The sequence below is a fragment of the Emydura macquarii genome, unplaced genomic scaffold (assembly GCF_026122565.2).
Source record: "Emydura macquarii macquarii isolate MOO-44397 ecotype Brisbane River unplaced genomic scaffold, CSIRO-AGI_Emac_v2 contig_71, whole genome shotgun sequence".
In the NCBI taxonomy this organism is placed as follows: Eukaryota; Metazoa; Chordata; order Testudines; family Chelidae; genus Emydura; species Emydura macquarii.
This window is the reverse complement of record NW_027130208.1, coordinates 519748-543107: the sequence shown is the minus strand read 5'-3', so window position 1 is coordinate 543107 and position 23360 is coordinate 519748. Positions and strand designations below refer to the sequence as shown.

Below are 23360 nucleotides of genomic sequence, written 5' to 3'. Positions count from 1 at the left end.
CTTACCTGGCCAGGAGGGGGCAGATCACCTGCATAGTCAGGAGTGGTGAGCACTGTATGCTTAGTGTGTCTGTTCTGTTTTGGTAACTGTTAATAAACAGAGGTTCAGGATATTACTGTGTAAGGCCCTTTTACTGGGAAAAGGCCCTGCAGACCTGTAGATCCCTGAGTCCACCGGGAATGGGGGTTAGCCCTGAGCCCATGGAGGGGTAAAGTTGGATCCCTTACTCCCCGAGTACCCAAAAGAGAGGGCAGGGTTGAGAGCCCTAAATTGTGCAGGTAAAAGACCAGGTGCACTGCCCAGGGCTTGGCAATAGAATGATACAACTCGGAAAAGGCCAAGTCCTATTCCACCATGTGGACCAGTTGGCCTCACCTCAGTCCCTGGAAAAATCATGGAGCAGGACCTCAAGGAATCCATCCTGAGGCACTTGGAGGAGAGGAAGGTGATCAGGAACAGTCAGCATGGATTCACCAAGGGCAAGTCATGCCTGCCCAACCTGATTGCTTTCTATGAAGTGGTGACTGGCTCTGTGGATGTAGGGAAAGCGGAGGATGTGATATACCTTGACTTTAGCAAAGCTTTTGATACAGTCTCCCACAGTATTCCTATCAGCAAGTTAAAGAAGTATGGGTTGGATGAATGGACTATAAAATGGATCAAGAACTGGCTAGATCATTGGCTCAATGAGTAGTGATCAATGGCTCTATGTCTAGCTGACAGCCGGTCACAAGCGGAGTGCTCCAGGGGTCGGTGCTGGGCCCAGTTTTGTTCAATACGTTCATTAATGATCTGGAGGATGGGGTAGATTGCACCCTCAGCAAGTCTGCAGATGACACTAAGCTGGGGGGAGTGGAAGATATCCCTACCTTCCAGGGTAGGATACAGAAGGACCTAAACAAACTGGAGGATCGGGCTAAAAGAAATCTGATGAGGTTCAACAAGGACAAGTGCAGAGTCCTGCACCTAGGGTGGAAGAATCCCATGCACAGCTACAGACTGGGGACCAACGAGCTAGACAGCAGCTCTGCAGAAAAGGACCTGGGGGTAACAGTGGATAAAAAGCTGGATATGAGTCAGCAGTGTGCCCTGGTTGGCAAGAAGGCTAATAGCATATTGGGCTGCATTAGTAGGGGCATTGCGAGCAGGATGTGGGAAGTGATTATTCCCCTCTATTCGGCATTGGTGAGGTCGCATTTGGAGTATTGTGTCCAGTTTTGGGCTCCCCCCCCCCCCCTGCAACTACAAAAAGGATGTGGACAAATTGGAGAGAGTCCAGCAGAGGGCAACAAAAATGATTAGGGGGCTGGAGCACAAGACTTATGAGGTGAGGCTGAAGGAACCAGGCTTGTTCAGTCTGCAGAAGAGAAGAATGAGGGGGGATTTGATAGCAGCCTTTAACTACCTGAAAGGGGGTTCCAGGGAGGATGGAGCTAGGCTGTTCTCAGTGGTGGCAGATGACAGAACAAGGAGCGATGGTCTCAAGTTGCAGTGGGAAAGGTCTAGGTTGGACATTAGGAAAAGGTTTTTCCCCAGGAGGGTGGTGAAGCACTGGAATGGGTTACCTGGGGAGGTGGGGGACTCTCTGTCCTTAGAGGTTTTTAAGGCCTGGCTTGACGAAGCCCTGGCTGGGATGATTTAGCTGGGGCTGGTCCTGCTTTGAGCAGGCATTGGACTAGATGTGACCTCCTGAGGTCTCTTCCAAACCTCATCTTCTATGATTCTTTTATGATTCTACATGCAGCACTTTGCCTGTCCCTGCACAGGAAATAGAGCAACGCTGCTCCCTGCAGGACAGTTTCTGGGACTTGATCCAGTCTCTTAAAGGACATGCAGTGGAGCTCCCATTGCTGGCCTTGGGGTGACAGTTCTTCCCCCTGATCCAGCTCAGGGCCCATTTCCCTGAAATTCCACCTACATTTCTCTTTGCTCCATTCAATCGCGTTAGGACTTGTAATGCCGTCAGTAGGACCCCTCTTGTGTCGGGGCCATGGGGGGGTGCTTGAGACTCCCCTAGGAGACGGCGGCTTGACCACCAAGCCGGGCTCCATCCTGAGCCTCTGCAAAGGCTGTCTGGGCAACTGAGCAGTGCACTGACCTTTCCAAGGCCCCTTGGCACAGCACTTCCTGGCTTGTGGAGATGCCCTGGATGACCCCAGTCCAGTGCGTAATGTGTATGAAAGTGGTGCCGGGGCTCAAGCAGTGTTCTTGTGTTCATAACTGACATGGCAAGCCCCGAGGTGCTGGAGTATGAAGTCCTAAGCCTAGGGGTGCTGGGGCTCAGTCCTGGCAAGCCCTGGCCCAATTGAAGCACTGCTCCAGTCTTCCTCACACACCGGGGCTGCAGGCAGCCTGTGCGGTATAGCCCAGCCATGGGTTTCCACCAGTGAGTGCCTGACGGCATCCGAAGCTCGGCAGCGAAGGGGGCTAGTGCAGTCAACAGCTTTCAGCGCTAGGGCAGGGTGCTGCAGGCTGCAGCTGTCTGGAGACCAGAGCTGGCAGCAGGACCTGCAGTTAGTGGCAGTGTTAGTGTGGTACCTCCTGCAGTGTACCCCCCCACACCCCCAGCGCTGCCTGGGAGCAGCATTGAGGGCAGGGCAGAGCCCCTCCGCTGGCAGGCCCAGGTCAGGCCTTGCTCTGAAGGAAGGGGGCAGGGAGACCCCCAGCTGTGGTGACATTTCTCACGGGTCCTCCTGAGCTGCAGGAGCATGCCCCAGCTCAGCCCCCCCCCCACCTACTGGGAGCCAGGCCTCACCCCCCAGCAGCAGGGCGGGGAGCAGGGAGCTGCAGGGCCTGGCCAAGCGGCGCCTCCCTGGATCCCAAGCCTGGATCCCAAGCCGGCAGCGAGGGGAAAGAGGCTCGGACCCTGCAGCCCCGCGCAGAAACTGCCTCCTTCGCCCCCCGAGTGGGGATTCCTGGTCCGGTTCTCGGCCCTGCTGCCTCTCCCCGGCAGGGGAATCCCCACCCCAGGGCACTGGCGATGGGGCGAGCAGGGAGCGGACCCGGGGTCGCGGGGCGGGGCGCAGGGGGCCGGCCCGGCAGGGCGGAGCGGGGCCGAGGCCGGGGCCGGGGACCCCACGCAGACCCCTTCCTCCCACCCCCACTGAACGAGCGGGCCCGGTCCGGCCCCGGGGGGCGCGGGCGCAGACCGGCCGCTGCGCCCTAGCGAGGAAGGGGCCTGGGGAGCCCCGGGCCCTTGGGGGCGGGATGCCCAGGGCCGGCCGCGGGCTGGGGGCCTGGCGCAGAGCCCGGGGCTGCCCGGGACACGGACCCCCTCCCGCTCCCTGCTCTGCATTGCCGCGGGAGCGCGCCCCGCCGCGGGAGCGCGCCGCGCGCAGGAGCAGGGAGGCGGCAGCAAAGATGGAGTCGCGGCTGCTGGGAGCGAGCGGGCGCGTCTAGGGCTCCCGGTCCGCAGCCTCCGCCCCATGGCCTGGCCCCGCGCAGGCCACCCCCCGGGCGCACGCTCCGCGCAGCAGCCCCTCCCGGGGCATCTCCCCTCCGCCTAGCCGCTGCTGCCCTGCGCGCCCGGCCGCGCTCCTGCGCCCAGCTCCCGCTCCTGCGCGCCCGGCCCCGCTCCGCTCCTGCGCCCCGCTCCTGCTCCTGCGCGCCCGGCGCTGCTCCTGCGCTCCGCTCCCGCTCCTGCGCCCCGCTCCCGCGCCCGGCCCCGCTCCTGCGCCCCGCGCCCGCGCCCGGGCAGGATGCTGCCCTCGCAGGAGGCCTCCAAGCTGTACCATGACAACTACATGCGGAACTCGCGCGCCATCGGCGTGCTCTGGGCCATCTTCACCATCTGCTTCGCCATCATCAACGTGGTGGTTTTCATCCAGCCCTACTGGATCGGGGACAGCGTCAACACGCCCAAGCCGGGCTACTTCGGCCTCTTCCACTACTGCGTGGGCAGCGGGCTGGCCAGCCGCGAGCTCGCCTGCCGCGGCTCCTTCGCCGACTTCAGCACCATCCCCTCGGGCGCCTTCAAGGCGGCCTCCTTCTTCGTGCTGCTCTCCATGGTGCTGATCCTGGGCTGCATCACCTGCTTCGCGCTCTTCTTCTTCTGCAACACCGCCACGGTCTACAAGATCTGCGCCTGGATGCAGCTGCTGGCAGGTGGGCAGCCGCGCCTCGGCCGGCTCCCGGGGCTCCAGGCATGGGGGAGGGTCCCGAGCAGAGCCGGGTAGGCCTGGGGCAGGCGGGCTCCCGGGCTGCAGGCCGCGCGGCTGTGTGGGCATGTCAGGAGAGGGCAGGGCGCAGAGCCGGGCAGGGCGCAGAGCCGGGCCGGGCAGGGGCAGAGCCGGGCGGGGCTGTGTCTGGCTCAGTGCTGGGAGCCGGGATCTCCCCTGGGAGCAGGGCTGGTTTCGGTCTCAGCGGGCGCCCTGTGCGCGCTCGGCTCCAGCTGCCCTTTCAGGCTGGGTATGGAGGACGGGCCGCACGTCCAGTGTCAGCGTCCCCCGAGTCACCGCTTCCCGGGGAGCTGCGAGCCCAGGCTCCGGACCACTGGCAGCGGTCCCGCCGCGGGGGTTGGCCCGGCTGTCCCCGGCGCTGTCCATGGTGCAGCAGGGCGGGCGCGCCTGGCCACAGGAGCCGGAGCGGGGAAATCCCGCTCCTTGCTCGGACCGCGGCACGCCCGCCGGGGGTAGCACAGAGCCGGGCCGGCTGGGCCCCGGAGGCCGAGTGGGCAGGGAGCCCAGGACATGGAGCCGCGGGAGGAAGATCCTTCAGTTCTGGTCCCTGCAGGGAAATGGCTCCAGGAGCCGCAACCCGGGATCGCGCTGAGCTCCCAGGCCCGGCCCCTGTGCAGGAGGGACCCCGAGCAGCCCTCGCCCCTTCCGGCTCATCCCCGTGCAGCCCAGTTATGAATGTCTACAGCAATTCACGGCGGCCCAGGCGCTAGGCAGATGGGACCCAGCAGGGCACTGGCCAGACAGCCCAGCCCCACCCTGCAGGGGCCCAAGGACTGGCAAGACAGTGCCCTCACCCCCACCCGCCCTGCGCTGGCAACGGTGAGATACCCCACCCTGCAGACGCCCAGGCATTAGCAAGACAGCCTCACTGGACCCTGTCCTTCCTTTACCGTAGTCCAGCAGAGGCTGAGTAAAAGCTGAGACAAAAAGCGGATTTAGAGGGACCCCTGCTTTCAGGCCTGAATAAATCTCTGCTTTATGGCACCGGGCCTTCCAGCTGCAGAGGGGGCCCCATGGGCTCTGCATCTGCTCCCTTCCCTCCAGGGTGGAAGACTCTGCTTGGACGTCCGCTGAACCTCCCTGTCCCTCCCGCCCCTCTCAGTCCTGGCCTGGGGTCCCGCTGCAGCCTCTGGCTTGTCAGACTGGTGCAGTCTAGCCCTCGCAGGAAGCAAAAGTCAATGCCCTGTGGCCTGGCTTTCCGAGTGCAGCTGCAGTGATGGGACATGGCTGGAAATGCTCGGCCTGATCCATTAATGGCTTTGAAAACCAGGATCAAGCCCTTGAAGTGGCAGCAGAAGCAGTCTGGGGGCAGAGGAGGAAGCAGGGCATAGAGGCATGGGCTGGTGTTGGCTTCGGCCCTGGGGGAGGCAGCCAGCTGCATTCTGCATGAACCAGAGCCTCTGCATGGAGGGACTCCATCATTGGTCCCAGGAAGGACAGGATACAGCAACCCAGCTGAGGACTGAGTGCATTCCATTCTGAACAATCTTTGGGAGCCGTTCTGGCTAAACCCTCATGTTTTCACAGCAAGTTTGTCTCAGCCCAGGCACCCGAGGCAGTGAGCGAAGGTGTATTAATGCTCTTGGTACCTTTCAACTGTTCATCTAATGGGAGGAAACAATTCTACATTTCCCCCATTACATAAAGTCTGTAGCTGAGCTGCATTTTGCTGCCAGTTCTGTTTCCAAATTGCTGTACATCAGTGGTTCTCAACCATGGGGTACACATATCCCTGGGTCTTCCAGGGGGTACATCAACCCATCTAGATATTTGCCTAGTTTTATAACAGGCTACAGAAAAAGCACTAATGAAGTCAGTACAAACTACAATTTCATGCAATGACTTGTTTGTACACTGAAATGTAAGTACAATATTTATATTTCAATCGATTTATTTTATAATTATATGGTTACAAATGAGAGGTTCTGTGGCCTGCGTTGTGCAGGAGGTCAGACTAGATGATCATAATGGTCCCTTCTGACCTTATAGTCTGTGAATCTATGAGAAAATAAGCGATTTTCCAGGAACAGTGGCTGTGACACTTTTGTATTTTTATGTCTGGTTTTGTAAGCTGGTAGGTTTTAAGTGAGGTGAAACTTGGGGTACGCAAGACAAATCAGCCTCTTGAAAGGGTTACTGTAGCCTGGAAAAGTTGAGAGCCATGCTGTACATGGCCAGGATTCCCTGTGTAGTTCTCAGCAACCAATCAAAAGGGAAGCCAGGCAATGAGGTGTCTGGCTGGTGCAGAGTTATTGTTACAGTCACTCAGCGTGAAAACACCAGAACACAGAGGGTGGAGCAGTTGGGCCTTTTGGAAATGGACGGTCCTACAAGAGACCTTCCTGGTCTGTCTTAGCTTTCGTAGAAGTCTTGTCAAACCTGTTTCAGAGAGCTAAATAAAAATATCACGGAGCCAGGGAAGCTAGGGGCTGCTGGCAGAGGAGGAGAGAGAGATTTCTCAAGAGAGCTTTGAGAAGAGAGGAAGGGGCCATGAGGAAGATGGTTCAGATGACACAGGTACATAGAAATGGCTCACCACCTCCCTCAACACACACGTCAGTGTTCGGGATGCAGACCAGTTGGGGAAGGGAGGTGCGAGACAAGGTCTGGAGATAGAACTGGGGTGTGTTACAAACAAGGCAGACAGTGCTGATCTAGACCGGAAGTGAGTGAGGAGACAGTAGCATAGGTGTCAGCTGGGGTGACTTGGCTGGAATACTTTGTAGGTGCCAGGAGGGAAGAAAGCTCTAGATGTGGGAAGTGCAGAAGTCCAGGTGGCGGTCATGAAAGCATGGAGAGGATTTCAGTGGAGAGCGAACTGAGGCAGTGAAGTAGCTGGGGCATGTGGAAGATGCACTAAGCAGGGTTAGGGACATGGGCTGGGGACGGAGGCGGCGAGATCAGGGCCTTTGATGATAGACACAATGTTATGGACAGTGGAGGCAAATGGGAGAGGTGTGTCAAGGGGGGCAATAGAGGAGATGACGATGTGCTGGAGATTGTGTCTCTTGCCCAAAAGCAACATGTTTTGGCTCGAGATATTTAGCTGAAGGAAGTCACAAGGCAGGTAGTGAGGCTGGAGGCTGCACAGTTTCACTGCCAAAGGGTGGAAGTAGGTGAAAGGCAGAGCGAAGGGAGCAGAGGGCCCGTTCTCATTTCATACCAGATTTTCAAATGCACTCATAGACTGGAGCTAGTGAAGATGAACAGCGAGCAGGGGAGTTTTGTCAGAGAGTTAAGCGGGGGATGTGAGAGGCAGATCACCTACATTAATAAACATTCTCTAAACTTAGGCCAATAAGTGCCCCCTCTCCGCCCCCAAAGAACAAAGAAAACTGGCAGGAGTAAAAGTAAGGCAGGCAGAAGTCCAGCAGCAGAGTGGGGGCAATTCAGTTCATTGCACTGAAGGCAGCATGGATGATTACCTGCCTTGTGGGCAGGTGGCATGTCCACGCATTCGATGCAACCAAACAGGCCCTAAGAGTCTGCACTCAGTCTCTGGAGACCAGAGTGGCTGAACTGGAGGAGCTAAGGGAGGGAAACAGGTGTGTAGGCAAGACTTTCCAGGACACAGTAGGGCGGTCCCACTCCCAGTCTGACAGCCTCTGTGCTGCTGAGGGGGAGGAAAGTCTCAGAGAAGGAGACTATCAAGCCAGAGTTGGAGGGAAATGATCCCATAGCTGGGACCCTCCTTCCAGATGCTGTCATAGTAGTTTTCCAGGGGAGGCGATTCCTATTATTAGGAAGAGACAGGTGACAGTAATGGGGGATTTGTTTATAAGAAATGTAGGTACTTGGATTTGTAATGACCGGGAGAAGTGCATGGTGAATTGCCGGCTCAGTGTGTGAAGGTTGTGGACCTCTCAGGACATCTAGACATCCTTATATGCAGCCAGTGACTATGATACATGGAGGTACCAATGACTTAGGGAAAGGTTCTGGAAGCCAAATTTTGGCTGGTAGGTAAAAGATTAAAGTCCAGGACCTCCATGGTAGCATTCTCTGAAATGCTGCCAGTTCCATGCACAGAGTCAGTTAGCCAGGCAGAATGGCAGGGTGTCAATGCGTGGATGAGCCGATGGTGTTGGGAGGAGAGATTTAATTTTATTAGGAACCGAGAAACCTTTTGGGAAAAGAGCAGCCTATAAAAGAAGGGTGGGCTCCACCTACACCCAAACAGAAGCAACTTGTTGGTATGTAAAATTAAGAAGGTCGAGGAAGAAGAGGTTGGGGGAAACTGGCAGATGTGGAGGAGTGCATGGTTTGGACAGACACATCCCTTAGGGGAGGATTTATTAAAGGGGATTCTCTATATTCTAGTAAAGAGGAGAGGATAGAAGTTGATAAAGTACAGGTAGAAGCTGACAGAAAGTCAAATGAAAAAGAGTCCCCATTCAATTACATAACAGGCAGACAACTGAATATTGGCACATTTTATAAGTGCAAATATACAAATGCAAGAAGTTTAAATACTAAGATGAGTGAACTTGAGTGTCTGGTACTAAATGAGGATATTGATATAACAGGCATCACAGAAACGGGGTAGAATGATGATAATCAATGGGACACAGTAATGCCAAGGTACAAAATATATAGGAATGACAAAATAAATTGCGCTGGTGGGAAGTGGTACCACATGTGAAAGAGAGCATAGCGTCAAATATAGTAAAAATCTTAAATGAATCAAACTATGCCATAGAATCTCTATGGATAGAAATTCCACGCTTGAATAATAAGCGTATAGCAGTAGGAATATATTATCAACCACCTGACCAGAATGGTGATGGGGACTATGAAATGCTCAGGGAGATTAGAGAGGCTTCAAAAACAGAAAGCCCAATAATAGTGGGGGATTTCAGCTATGCCCTTGTGACTGAGTACATGTTACCTCAGGATGGGATGGAGAGAGAAAATTTCTAAGCACCATTAATGGCTGCTTCTTGGAGCAGCTACTCCTGGAGCCCACAAGGGGAGAGACAATTCTTGATTTAGTCCTAAGTGGTGCACAGGACTTGGTTCAGGAGGTGAATGTACTTGAACTGCTCGGTAATAGTGACCATAATATAATTAAATTTAACAACCTTGTGGGGGGGAAATATACTAACAAAACCCACCGCAGTTGCATTTAACTTCAAAAAGGGGACCAATAGAAAAACGAGGAGGCTAGTTAAATGGAAATTAAAAAGAACAATCACAAGAGTGAAATGCCTGCAAACTGCATGGAAGCTTTTAAAAAACATCACAATAAAGGTTTGAACTAAATGTATATACCAATAAATAAATAAACAAACAAATAAATAAAATAAACAGTAAGAGGACCAAAAAAAACATCACCATGCCTAAACAAAGTAAAAGAGTCAGTTAGAGACAAAAAGACATCTTTTAAAAATTGGAAGTCAAACCCTATTAAGGACGCTAGAAAGGAACAAACTCTGGTAAGTCAAGTGTAAAAGTATAATTAAGCTGGCCAAAAAATAATTTGAAGTGCTACTAGCAAAAGACAAAAGCTAACAGCAAAAAAATTCTTTTAAAGTACATCAGAAGGAGGAAGCCTACCAAACAGTCAGTGGGTCCACAGGATGATTGAAGTGCTAAAAGAGCACTCAAGGAAGACAAGGCCATTGCAGAAAAGCTAAATTAATTCTTTGCCTCAGTCTTCCCTGCAGAGGGTGTGAGGGAGATTTTCCCAACTAAGCCATTCTTTTTAGGTGACAAAGCTGATGAACTGTCCCAGATTGAAGTATCAATAGAGAAGGTTTTGACACAAATGATAAATTAAACAGTGATAAGTCACCAGGACCAGATGGTATTCACCCAAAAGTTCTGAAGGAGCTCATGTGAAATTGAGGAAATACTAACAGTGGTATGTAACCCATTACTTAAATCAGCCTCTGTACCAGATGACTGGTGGATAGCTAATGTGAAACTGATTTTTAAAAAAGGCTCCAGAGGCGATCCTGGTGATTTCAGATTGCTAAACATAACTTAAGTACCAGGCAAACAGGTTAAACTATAGTAAAGAACAGAATTATCAGACACATAGCCGAACACGATTTGTTGGGGAAGAGTCAACATGGCTTTTGTAAAGGGAAATCATGCCTCACCAGTCTATTAGAATTCTTTGAGGATGTCAACAAACGTGTGGATGAAGGTGATCCAGTGGATATAGTGCACTTGGAGTTTCAGTAAACCTTTGACAAGATCCCTCACCAAAAGCTCTTAAGCAAAGTAAGGAGTTATGGGATGAGGTTCCTCTCATGAATCAATAACTGGTTAAAAGATAGAAAACAAAGGGTAGGAATAAATGGTCAGTTTTCATAGTGGAGAGAGGTAAATAATGGGGTCCCCCAATGATCTGTACTGGGATAAAAAGTGAGGTGGCAAAGTTTGTAGATGACACTGAATTACTCAAGGTAGTTAAGTCCAAAGCTGACTGCAAAGAGTTACAAAGAGATCTCAAAACTGGGTGACTGGGCAACAAAATGGCAGCTGAAATTCTGTGTTGATAAATGCAAAGTAATGCACATTGGAAAACATAATCCCAACTATACATACAAAATGATGATGTCTAAGCTGTTACCACTCAAGAAAGAGGTCTTGAAGTCATCGTGGATAGTTCTCTGAAAACATCCTCTCAATGTGCAGCAGCAGTCAAAAAAACTAACAGAATATTAGGAACCATTAGGAAAGGGATAGATAATAAGATGGAAAATATCATAATACCTCTATATAAATCCATGGTACACGCACAACTTGAATACTGCATTACCCCATCTCAAAAAAGATATATTAGAATTGGAAAAAGTATAGAGAAAGACAACGAAAAGGAGTAGGGGTATGGAACAGTTTCCATACATGTAGAGAGTAAAAAGACTGAGACTGTTCAGCTTGGGAAAGACACGACTAAAGGGGAGATATAATAGAAGTCTATAAAATCATGAGTGATCTGGAGAAAGTGGATAGGGAAATGTTATTTACCCCTTCCCATAACACATGAGCCAGGGGTCACCCAATGAAATTAATAGGCAGCAGGTTTAAAACAACCATAAGGAAGTACTTCTTCGTACAATGAACTGTCAATCTGTGGAACTCATTGCCAGGGGATGTTATGAAGGCCCAACGCACAACTGGGTTAAAAAAAAAATCAGATAAATTCATGGAGAATAGGTCCATCAATGGCTATTAGCCAGGATGGTCAGGGATGCAGCCCCACGCTCTGGATGTCCCTACGCCTCTGACTGCCAGGAGCTGGGACTAGATACCAGGGGATGGAGCATTCAATAAACTGCCCTGTTCTGGTCACTCCCTCTGAAGCATCTGGCAACGGACACTATTGTATGGCCATTCTTATGTTCCTATTGTACCAATGATAGGGTTTCACTTACGTCTATTTTGATCTTCTTGAAGATGCATTTCTGAGTGAGAAACTGCAAAACAAGGGATTCCAGTTTAATACATTAACCCTGCAAAGCACATGGATGCAAAGTGTGAGTGAGTTGTAGTTTGCTTCAGAGACAGCGGAAGAAACCTGGGTCACAAAGGGGGAGGTGGCAGGGAGAACATATTGAGAGAGAGAGAATAGTCAGAATCCAGGAGACAGTGTCTCTTTTAGAAAAAGGTTTAAACTTTCAGTGTCCGATTAGTGGACGACCATCAGGGAAAGGTTTAATTAAGGCGTCACAGAAAGCCCAGCTTAAAAGCCACTGCCCCCGAGAAGGAAACTGGATCTAATTAAGAGGAAAGTCTTTACTTTATCACAAATAGAAACCCAGCCATCTGCCCTGTTCACAATCCCAGTAGAGCAGAACTGGAGATTTTGCTAAATCCCTTTCTGTTATAAAACCAACTACACTGCGCCTTTAACATACGAAAAACATGAATGACAATGTCCTGATATTGCCCCAAAACACCACCTCTGGCAGCAGAGCCCCCGGTCCTTCCCAGCTGGGTGCAGAGAAAGCTCGCTGGGATATAACGGATACTTACTTGGGAAGAAATAGATTGCATGTTTTATTCCTCTTCCGCACCCGTCATGTGTTGCTTGTCACATTAAACTGTGAGCTCTCTGGGGCAGGGACTTCTATGTTTGGAAAGTAACTGGTGCATCATGGGCACTGCCATCACTGGGATACATAATTAATAATGATGGAGGAAGTTCCTAGAGGAGTCGAATGGAGGCCAGACAATTGGAGTTAGGCTGCACATAGTTTGGCCTTAAGTACATCTGGTCTGCAGGAAGCCACCAGGCCATTTGACTTCCAGAAGGGCAGAGAAAGAGGGTGCTTGTATGAAGCAGATGGAGAAGGGGACTAAGGCAGCTGGATTGGTATTTTCAATGTCTTACCTCCAGAGTCTACATATTGCTCACCTCCCCGGTGATCAGTGGAGTTGGGGACACATAGAAAGACTCAAAAGATGCCCGGGCATATCGGTGATGCCCAAAGATCATGGAACAGGAATTTCTTATACCTGGAAGCCCTGGCAGCATTACAGGGACATTCCCATCTTTCTCCCAGAAACACAGTTGGAAAATTTAAACTTTTATTCTTTTGTGAAGGAAATTTGTAGTTTGAAATAATTACCTCCTGGTATTCATACTAATGTTTAGGAGCATACGACACTCCAAGCCAGTCTCATGAGCTCTCACCCTCAGACTTCCCATCGGAGCCTAGCTCCATCATGACTGTGTGACATGTGGCAATCCCCGAAGGGCATGACAAGTTGACAGCATTGCATAATCTCCTGCTGTCGTTTGGGTTCACAGAGCCACTTCTGTATGCTGAAGTAGCAGAATGTTCCCTCGCCAGACTTCCAGTCACATACCGGCAATATGACACCAGCAGCATCACTCTCTAGCCCCTTTTTCAAAGGGGCCTCAGACAGGCCTCTAATTTTGTGCTCGAAATCGATTGTGGGCAGCCAGGTAGGCAGACGTCTACATTCTACTGTTTGTCCCCAGGATTCATTGTGGACAAAAAAATTAAAGACCATTTGAAAATATGTCCCCATTAGTCCTCCTTCTGAGCAGTCTAGCGTGGCCATCAATTAGTCCCTTGTCTGTCATAGTCTGCAGGCCCTCGATGAGCACAAGATGTGAAGTCTGAGAAATAGGATTCAGTCTTGTTTGCACAGGGTCATTTCACTGGCCATTTGATTAGTTTTTCTCCCTACCCATTGCACTTTGGAGCTGATCATATCAGTCTCCTCATGTCTGAGTGTTCAAGGCTGTGCAGGGATGCATATATCCAGCTGGGCAATTAAGGGGCTAAACCCTCTTTCTGGACCAAGAAAAACAGAGCAAGCACACTCTACACAAATTGCCTCAGCTGCCAAGCCTCGAGAGGGACAGTTGCTCCTACATTAGCCCTGTGGCTGCTCCATGCTGCTCATTTGACCCTGCTGAAAAGGGAATGAGCAGCCTAGCTCTTACGCTCCCCCAAGAGCAGGCCCAAACTACGCACCAGAAGTACACCTTTTAGGTTTCCCCCTCCGCAATGAGGCCATAACCCATTTTCCCAGGCTCCAGTAACATCACTCAGACAAGCCCTCCCCTCCTCATGCCAGAAAGTGAATGGGTATCATCTATTGTGAGAGACAGACACAGGCTCTGAGTAGCCACTAGCCATAGCCACTAGCCATATTTACTACACAAAGGCAACATCCTTGTATTGATGCCAGAATGAAACCATCTGTGGGGCACAGGTGCTAGGGCTCAGCTTCCTCTGTGTCTGTGAAAAGGAACCTTTTGGAAGGGTTTGTCCACACATCGGTTCTTTATTACAGCTGTGAAACCACTACTTAAATGACTGGTATTTCTGCACCCAAAGGAATCAGATCCACTCCCCAGAACCTCAGAGGCAGAGCGTGTGTTTATGCCGGAATGCACGTGGTGAGCCATCTCAGACTACCCAGCAGGCTTTGCTCACAGCCACCTGATGGGGTGGTGAGAGAAGCAAGCACAGGTCAGAGCTAGAACGTAAAGCCCCCTCACTCTGTGATAGAAGGCTACATGCCGCTGATCCATTTTGGACTACACACAATTTGTACCATCTTTAGCAGGCTGCCCAGGGCTAGGGATGCTGGAACTGCCAGTGCGGCTCAGACCTAGGGTCCATCTTGTTCTATGTCTTTGTTCCACAGCAACGGGAGGCTTCAGAGGACAGTGGAAACCTCCCAGGCCACACTGGACATAGTACAATACTATGCTTTTAGGGGATGTTTCTTTCTAACACAGGTTGTTAGTGGTTGGCTTATGTCCTGGAGAAGGAGAGTTGAATTCCCTTATATATTATTGTTCTAGTTACGGTAACTTTCAAAATTCTTATTCATATTAAACATTAATCCTTTTCTGAATCCTGCTAATTTCTTGGCCTCAGTAATACATGTAGCATTCACTGCCGCGAGCTAATTCTCCATCGTTTTAAATATGCTGCCTTTAATTTTCATTGGCTCGCCCTCTATTCTTGTTTTAGGAGAGGGCTTACTTCCCTTCACACGTTGTTACTTGTGTCTCAGAAAGACGCTCAGTGACTGCCAATCCCAATTCCAGAGCCCTGTTATCCAGCCCACATGTCCATCTTCGGGCGCAGACAGTTCAAGAAGATCCTGCTGCATGGCATGGTGAGCCGCCTTGCTAGTGCTGTGACTCAGGGTCTCCCTAACAGCTGGGGACAGAAGCTGCTTTCTCTCAGCACTCTTCTGTGCTGGTAGTTGTGATTCTCCTCCTTCCTCCCTCTGTCTTACTGCACAGCTGGGAGGCTATTGCTGCACTTTCAAAAATGCATAACCACTCACCGAGGGGCCCAGTTTGGGCATTGCCCCGGTGTAGAGAAAGGGAGTGGTGTTTGAAAAGGACTCCTTTGACTTTCAGATGCAGCCTGGGACACATAAAGGGCCTCAGTTCTTTTTACATAACAATCCGATACAGCCAAACAATTCAGAGCTGCAGCTCTTCATTGTGAGAAGGGCTAGAGAGGCAGTGGAGAGCAAGTGTTGAGGGGATAATTGTGTACAGGACACCTTCAGAAAAGGCCTTGGGATCTATTACCCCAGGCTGCAGGAGCATGAGACAGGGATGAGAAGAAGGCAGAGTGAGATGTCTCTATAGGTCAGCGTAGCAGGGGTGGGCTAGTGAAAACAAAGGAGTTACAGAAAATCAATTCCAAAAAGTGTGTCCATAATGCAGATGGAAATCGGATCTTGTGTGAAGTGACCTAACAAATCAACCTGTCAAGCAGCAGCCCAGCTAAACCTGACACAGAAGCTGCAGGGTAATTTCCTATCTCACCCCAGAAAAATACGGAGATTCCAGCAAGACCTGGCACTCGTGGCCAGGGGTTGAGCAGGGTGGATCCAAGCTGGCTGGTCATGGCCATGACTATCAAGAATCAGTCAGGAGGGTCTGCAATGAAAAGGGAATGGCCAGTAAGCATGACGCCCAGCAGAACAGATGAGAAAAGAGTGAGGTAGTCACAGAGGGTCACTAGGGTCAGGGACGGGGACCAGCCACTTCTTGCAGAGCCTTTCTCTTCCCGCTGACTCCAAATCATGGCTTCATTACAAGTTTGGGCCAAGGTCAGGCGCCCTCTTTAAAGGAATGGGGTGAACACGGCTCGCATACTGAGGCAGGGCAAGTTGATGGGATGGCAGTGGGAAAATGGATGTCCAGAGTTCTCATCTCTAGTGGGGAGCTTCCTGCCCTGCTGCACACACTAGGAGGTTGGCACTCAGCATATGTCACGGGAAAAGAAGAGCTGGCATCAGCGTTAGAGGCCGCTAAATACTAGTCACCTCTGTGTCCACATTTGTGAAGACCACAGCCAGGGAACTGGTTACTTACACACAGTTGCTGGCCCAACACACTAATGCTAGGTACAGTAAGACACACTAACTCAGCAGAAAATCTTCCAGCAGCACCTTCCTGTGCATTTCTGCTGCTGCTTTCATCAGGAGATACAGAAATAGCATGTGCACTTTCCCGGAGGATATGGCTGGAGTGCTGGCAGAACAGAGGAGGGGGAGCTATGGTAAGAGGGGGAGGGTGTTATTTCCTGCATTGGTGATGTTTATGTAAGGAGGCAGACGCTATTGTTGCAGATTTTGAGTTTAAAAGCCAGTATTTATTTATAGCCTGGCCCAGCACAGGGCTCACAAATTATCTACAGCATCCAGCAGGGACTCCCTCCGCACAGGAATACACCCCAATGACATCTTTACACACATCAGCATGTGCGCAAGAGGCAACGTGATTGCTGCCACTCCAGCCGACATGGTAGAGAGGGGACTTGGCCCTCAATGCTGGACTGAGGGTGGGAGATTGAACAGCTGCCTAAAGACAAAAAACAGGCTTCTGCCTTTTTGTAGTTCACATGATGAGTGTCATCCCCTCAGACAGTTCCAGCTAAAAACAAATGCTTCCAATGGAACAAAACACTTAGTCCCTCTGATTCCAAGGGCATATTTTAATCAGGGAACCCTGAGCTCCAGCTGGCTCATTAAAGAGGCAAAGCACTGACCAGCTGCTATGTAGCAGCCAGTGCTGGTGCTTGGGGCTTGGCCACGCTTTGCTCTCATGCACTGGAAAGTGTTAACCTTAAGGCCACAAAACAACTTTTAGTCTTTGGTACCAAGGCCTCCCACACTCTAGGGACTGCCCTGTCACTCCCTCAAAAACAGCACCCCTCCTCCCGGTGGGTGCCTCTTAACGGCACTGTAAAGCCATGTGCATTTCTAGGGTTGCACAGGGGTACCTTTCTTGTGAACATTGCTCCGGTAAGGGGGCAGCAGAGCAGACTGGGCACCCTCTCGCTGTCGGTGTGAGCGGGGCAAGGTGGGATGGAACAGTCCTCTGGTTCAAGCTGAGGAGGCTCCCCTGCACCTGGGCATGGGACCCCAAAAGCCTTCAGAATATGAGTCGAGTACATGCTTTAATGATCCCACCTTCAGCCACCTCACTGAGGCAGGGGAGAAGGGGCCCACGGCTGGGCCAGGTGGGGCACAGGAGCTGGAGCAGCATGCACCCAGAGCACTCTGCAACAAGAGTGACCACAGACAAACAGCCATAACTTACATCTAACCCAACTGCTTCACACCCAGCCAGGCCCTACTCTTCCCCAGGGGCTATGTCTTAGAGCCCGCCAGAAGTTTCTCATTAAAATTATTTGACAAAACGCCTTGTTCATTAGTTGGATACATTAGCCCCACTTCTCAAAAGGAAGCGTTTTGATAATGCTGAAATGTCCAATTTCAGCAGTCACAGCAGGTCACATTTCAACAGAATCCATTGTTCATTTGATTGGAAAACCATTTTTAAAAGGTCAGAATTGGAACAAAATGTTTTTATTTCAGCTAAACTCAATACTGTGATCCACCCATTTTGAAATGGAAAAAATTCAGTCACGGAATTTCTTGTAAAATAGAAAATCTGGTGCCCCTCCTCCCCAGCTTTATTTCTTTCTGTTCCAGCCTCAGCTCCATGCGTCTGTCAGCAAGAAGTGGAGAGTTACTTGTTCAAAGAGCCATCCCCCCAATTTAAATTCAGCTGCAGGCGTTCTCATCACAAATTCCCAGACATTCCTTTTGGGATGGACTCAGCAGGGAGATTCAGCTGCAAAGGGCAGTTTCAGACAATAAAGGGAGTATGACAATGGGAAATTGTATGTGACACCTTCACTTTAGCATTGGCTACCACTGGAACCCAGTAACACAATACGAGATGGCATGGGGACAGAGGATCTGCCTGGCTGAATAAGACTCAAGTTAGTTTAGTCTCTTGCCTGACAGGGGTGAGTACCAGTTGCTTCAGAAGAAGGCACAAGAACTCCTGCAGTGGAGTTCTGGGATATCCTGCCCCCAGGAAAAGCTTCTTCCCAGTTCATTACCTGGGGCTTGACTGATGCCCTGTGGCAGAAGGGTTTATCTCCCTTCCAAAGCTCTTTTTAATAAATATTTGTCGTCTCACTCTGGATATTCTCATTAGACATATACACGTCTAATTTGTAGGGGGATCCTGCTCAATTCCTGGCCTCAGTGACATCCTTTGGCAGTGAGTTCAGAGGCTAACTGCACACTGTGTGAAAAAGTGTTTCCTTTCTCAGTTTGAAATGTGCTCCTTTCAGTGTACTGGAACACCCCCTGTTCTCTGTTAGGAGAGAGGGAGAACAGCAGTGCCCACTGTGTCTTTTCGATCCCACGCATTATCCCGTCCACCTTTATCACCTCCCCTCTCGTTCAGCTCTTCGCTAATGGAAACAGGCCCAAGTTTTTCAATCTCTTTGCCCAGGGGATTTCCAGTCCCAGACCATTCTTGTTGTCTGTACTCGAACCCCCTCGATTCCTGCTATGTCCTGACTGAGATGGAGGGGGCTAGAACTGAGCACAGCATCCCAGCGGAGGGCTTTTTCATCCTTGTGTCTCCAAACTTCTTATTTGCTTATTTGCTGCTGCTGCACATGGAGCACTGCATTTCATTGGCTATTGAGTTGCCCATTCCCCTTGCTGGGTTAATCCTTTGGAGGCTCCTCTCAGTCTTCACCATCTTAACTAATGTAAATAATTTTGTGACTGACAATTTGGTGATCATCCAGACAAATAAAGGGGTCTGTCACCACAGCCCTATAACCTGGGCTGCCTTAATGCTTTGCTGCTATGCAAGCCTAAAAGCATAAAGGTCTCACTCTGGCTTCCACCAGCCAAATTACTCTTGCAAGGTGACACCAACACCTGTTCCAGTCCTGATTATCCCCAAATCCATCTCCCCCCAGTTCTTAACTATCAGACGCTGAGACTTTTCCCCTCGGTTTGTCACCCCCTCAAAAGTGTGAAGACAGCCCCCCAGTTATCAGTTCACTTTGCGATACACACTCCACACTATTTGGACAACAGAGACCTGCTTGGGATAAAAATAAACAAAGTTTATTTAATAGAAAAATCATAGATTCAGAGCTGAACTAGTAAGGAAAGGCAAACACCCACTAGTTACACAGAAAATAAGTAAGACAACTTCAGGTTTTACACTTCTGTATTAGCTAAATTTCCTGTTCTAATACATGTTACCTATTGACTCTGGACAGTTTTGCAGCATGCCCTCTGTTTTAGAAGGGAATCCAGTCTTCCATGGACAGCTGAGATGCTGGCCCTCCATTTCTGATGTCCTTCACCTCAAACCCCTTCTCTTTCAAGGGTTTGTAGTTTTTGTTCTCTCTCTCAGACTATGGGGATTCACTCCTCTCTTAGGTTTCCAAGACTGAGGTTTTCTTTTCATTTTCAAGTTGTTTCAGTGTTTTCTCACTCACTCTAATGGTCCACCCTTGTCTTTTCCTGACTAGACAATGGATGGGTATGTGAAGTTAGCTTCATGTAAACAACTGGCTTGGGGGGAGCCCCTACATGCTGTGAGGTATACTTGAAATCATGGTACTGGTCATGAGCATACTATTCCCATGTAAATACATCCATTTATAACCATCATCTGTGTGCGTGTGCGTGTACCTGTGCGTGTCTATCTCAGAATAACCATCAAGTTCAGAACATTACAAGCTTTCATAAAAGATCTCACTCAACATATTTTTATAAACAACAACATTGTATGCAACCACTTGGTTCAATTGCTTACTGTTTGGGCTTCAGACCCCTGCCCTCCTCTGGGATTGTCTGGACCCTGTTTGTCAGTGTCATCTGCAACTGTTGCTACCTCCCTGCTCACCCCCATTTCTAAATCACTAAACAATACATTAAACAGCAGTCCTAGTACAGAGCTTTTTCCTATGATGGAAATTGACCATTTACTCCTGCTGCATTTTCTGTCTCTTGGGCAGTTTCTGAGCCATGACAGAACTTTGCCTCTCATCCCTTTGCTGCTTAATTTCCATAACACCCTCTTGTGAAAGTCTACATCAGTTGTGCTGAGTAATTCTTCTTTATCTATTATTTATATTACCCTTTACCTGTAGTAGCTGGAGACCTCAACTGAAACCTGGGCCCAGTTGTCTTGGGTGCCTTATGGACACATCGTGAGAGACAGTCCCTCCCTCAAAGATCGTCACAGACATAGTCAAAGAATTCCGGTAGATTAGTAAGGTACCATTTTCCTTTGCAGAATCCTGGCTGGTTAGACTCTATTGTATCACAATCTTCTAAGTTTATTATTCTATTTAATGATCATTGCAGTCAATTTACCAGGTGCAGACCTACGCTCCAATGGTCTGTAATGCCCTGATCACCTCTGGTACCATTTTAAACAGAGGAGCAGCATTTGCTACCTCCAGTCTAACAGCTTCTTTTAATCCAGCTCAGCTGATGCTTTCTGATGTGCCTTCAAAACTGTATGTGGCACCTGTGCCCGAGGACTTGTTTCTTATTAATGTATCATTCGTTCCTGTATTTATTTCTTTAAGAACAGAGTCTTTCCCAGTGCCTCATCCTTATTACCAGAAAGACTAGTTGTCTCCCCAGCACCCTTTGTGGGGAAAGGCCGATGCTAGAAATCATTCTCAGCAATGTCCTTATCTGTAACTGCTCCTGCTACCCTTGGTGACTGACCCAACCCCCCAGTTCTTTTGCTGTCTTTCTGCTGTGGAGCGACTTAGAGAAGTTTATGCTGGTTTCATACCTTTGCCCATCTACTCTCAGAATTCATCTTGGCCGCTGGAGCAGCAGCCTCCCTGGCTTCTGGCACCTCCAAGAACAGCAAGACTCTTCAGAAAGCAGAGGCCAGCTGAGGGGGCTTATGCACATGCTGAGCCCAGGGTGTAGTCTGGAGATTATTCCATAAAAATGGAAAAAATCCTAGGAATCCTGAACGTCCGCCATTTGCATCAGGGCACCTTTGAAAAGCTGCAGAGTTTCTGCTTCTAATAATGCTGGGCACAGACTGTGGACAATGCCAGGAAATCAGTTCCTTTCCATCTCCAGGAGAAGGGATTTTATGCACAATTTCTGTAGGAGGCAGCAGTCTCCTCGGAGAACAGAGGGAGGTACTGTAGTTACTTCCTGGAGGGACTATATATCTGTCCATCGTGTCCTACACTGACATCACGTGTTCTCATGTCGCGGTCCAGTCTGATCCATGAGGACCAAGATCACGAACAGACATGACCTAAGAGTTCAAAAGGAACTCAAATATGAAACGCAAAACTACTAACTGTAGTATGTAACCTGTCACTTACATCATCCTCCGTACTATTCGCTGACTGAAGCATAGCTAGTCTGATGCCGATTTATTTAAAAGGCTCCAGAGGTGATCCTGGCACTTACAGGCCGGTGTAAACGTAACTTCAGTACCAGGCAAATTGGTTGAAACTCTAGTAAAGAACAGAATTATCAGACAGACAGATGAACACAATATGTTGGGGAGGAGTCAACGTGGCTTTTTCTACTAGAATTCTTTAAGGGGGGTCAGCAAACATGTGGACAAGGCTGATCCGGTGGATATGGTGTACTTGGAGTTTCAGAAAGACTTTGACAAGGTTTCTCACCAAAGGCTCTTAAGCAAAATAAACTGTCTTGGGATAAGAGGGAAGATCCTCTCCTGGATCAGTAACGGGTTAAAAGACAGGAAACAACGGGTAAGTATTTATGGTCAGTTTTCACAGTGGAGAGAGGTAAATAGTGGTGTCCCCCAAGAATCTGTAATGGGACCAGCGCTGTTCAACATATTCCTAATGATCCGGAAAAAGGGGTAAACAGTGAGGTGACACTAAATTACTCAAGATAGTTTAGTCCAAAGCAGACTGCGAAGAGTTACAAAGGGATCTCACAAAACTGGGTGACTGTACAACAAACTGGCAGATGAAATTCAGTGTTGATAAATGAAAAGTAATGCACATTGGAAAACATATTCACAGCTATACATACAATATGGTGGGATCTAAATTAGCTGTGACCACTCAACAAAGAGACCTTGGAGATTGTGGATGGTTCTCTTCACACACCTATTCAATGTGCAGCAGCAGTCTAAAAAGCTAACAGAATGTTAGGAACCATTAGGGAAAGGGAGAGATATTTTCTCTCTTACTATCCTAACGCCACTATATAAATCCTTGGCACACCAACACCTTGAATGCTGCATGCAGTTCCGGTCGCCTTATCTCAAAAGATATATTAGAATTGGAAAAAGTACAAAAATGATTTGGAGTATGGAACAGCTTTTGTAAGAGGAGAGATTAAAAAATTGGAACTGTTCAATTTAGGAAAGAGATGTCTAAGGGGGGTATGACAGCGATCTATAAAATCATGAATGAATGGTATGCAGAAAATGAATAGGAAAGTGTCATTTAACCCTTCCCATAATACATGAACCGGGGTCACTCAATTAAATTAATAGGCAGCAGATTTAAAACAAAGTACTTCTTCATACAATCCACAGACAACTTGTGGAACTCATTGCTAGGGGATGTTGTGAAGGCCAAAAGTATAACTGGGTTAAAAAACAATGAGGTAAGTTCATGAAGGATTGGTCTATCAGTGGCTATTAACCAATATGGTCAGGGATCAAACCCCATGCTCCAGGTGTCCCTAAATCTCTGGCTGCCAGAAGCTGAGACTGGATAACGGGATGTTCAACGAAATGTTTGATAAATTTCCCTGTTCTGGTCATTCCCTCAGAGGTACCCGGCATTGGCCACTGTGGGCAGACAGGACACTGGGCTCGATGGACCCTTGGTCTGACCCATGTGGACGTTCTGATGCAATGTGCAGGCTCCCCCTGAAGACTCGGCATCGTGCATGGCCCTTTTTTCAATCTTTTGGTGTGTGCCTTACTCAAAGCGTTTACAGCCTTTGTCAATAGTTGCTCTCCATTCAGATCTGTCTCTGGCTGTGTCAGCAAAGTTACCAGTATTTGAGTTGCATAAGGTGAGATTCTGTGAAGAATATCTTTAAAGTGTTTTCACTGACCACCCCTCCTGTGCTTTCTGAGGTTCAGCTCACCATAGAAAACATTTTTCAGGAGTCTGTCATCACCCCTTCTGATAACACGATCTCTCCATCAAAGTTCAGTTTATATGGACAGATGATCATTGCCTAAGTGGTGGTTATTTTTGCTCTTTCAAGGATGTTAATGTTTTCGACTGTCTCGCCAATGGACCTTTAGAACAGACCAGAGACAGCACATGTGAAATTCTTCTCAGTTGCTTAATGTGTCTGCAGTAAACTGTCCATGTTTCACACCCATGTAAAAGGTAT

General features: G+C 49.3%; 1 protein-coding gene across 2 annotated transcripts in view; it reads left to right on the top strand.

Annotated features, from left to right (window-relative positions):
* The first annotated feature begins 3698 nt into the window (after nt 1-3698).
* Nucleotides 3699-23360, top strand: part of LHFPL4 (LHFPL tetraspan subfamily member 4) — a 64803-nt gene continuing 45141 nt past the window's right edge. For both annotated transcript variants that reach the window (XM_067539998.1, XM_067539988.1), the window contains exon 1: nt 3699-4104. In XM_067539998.1, coding sequence (XP_067396099.1) covers nt 3699-4104 — 406 coding nt within the window. The remainder of the gene's footprint in view (nt 4105-23360) is intronic.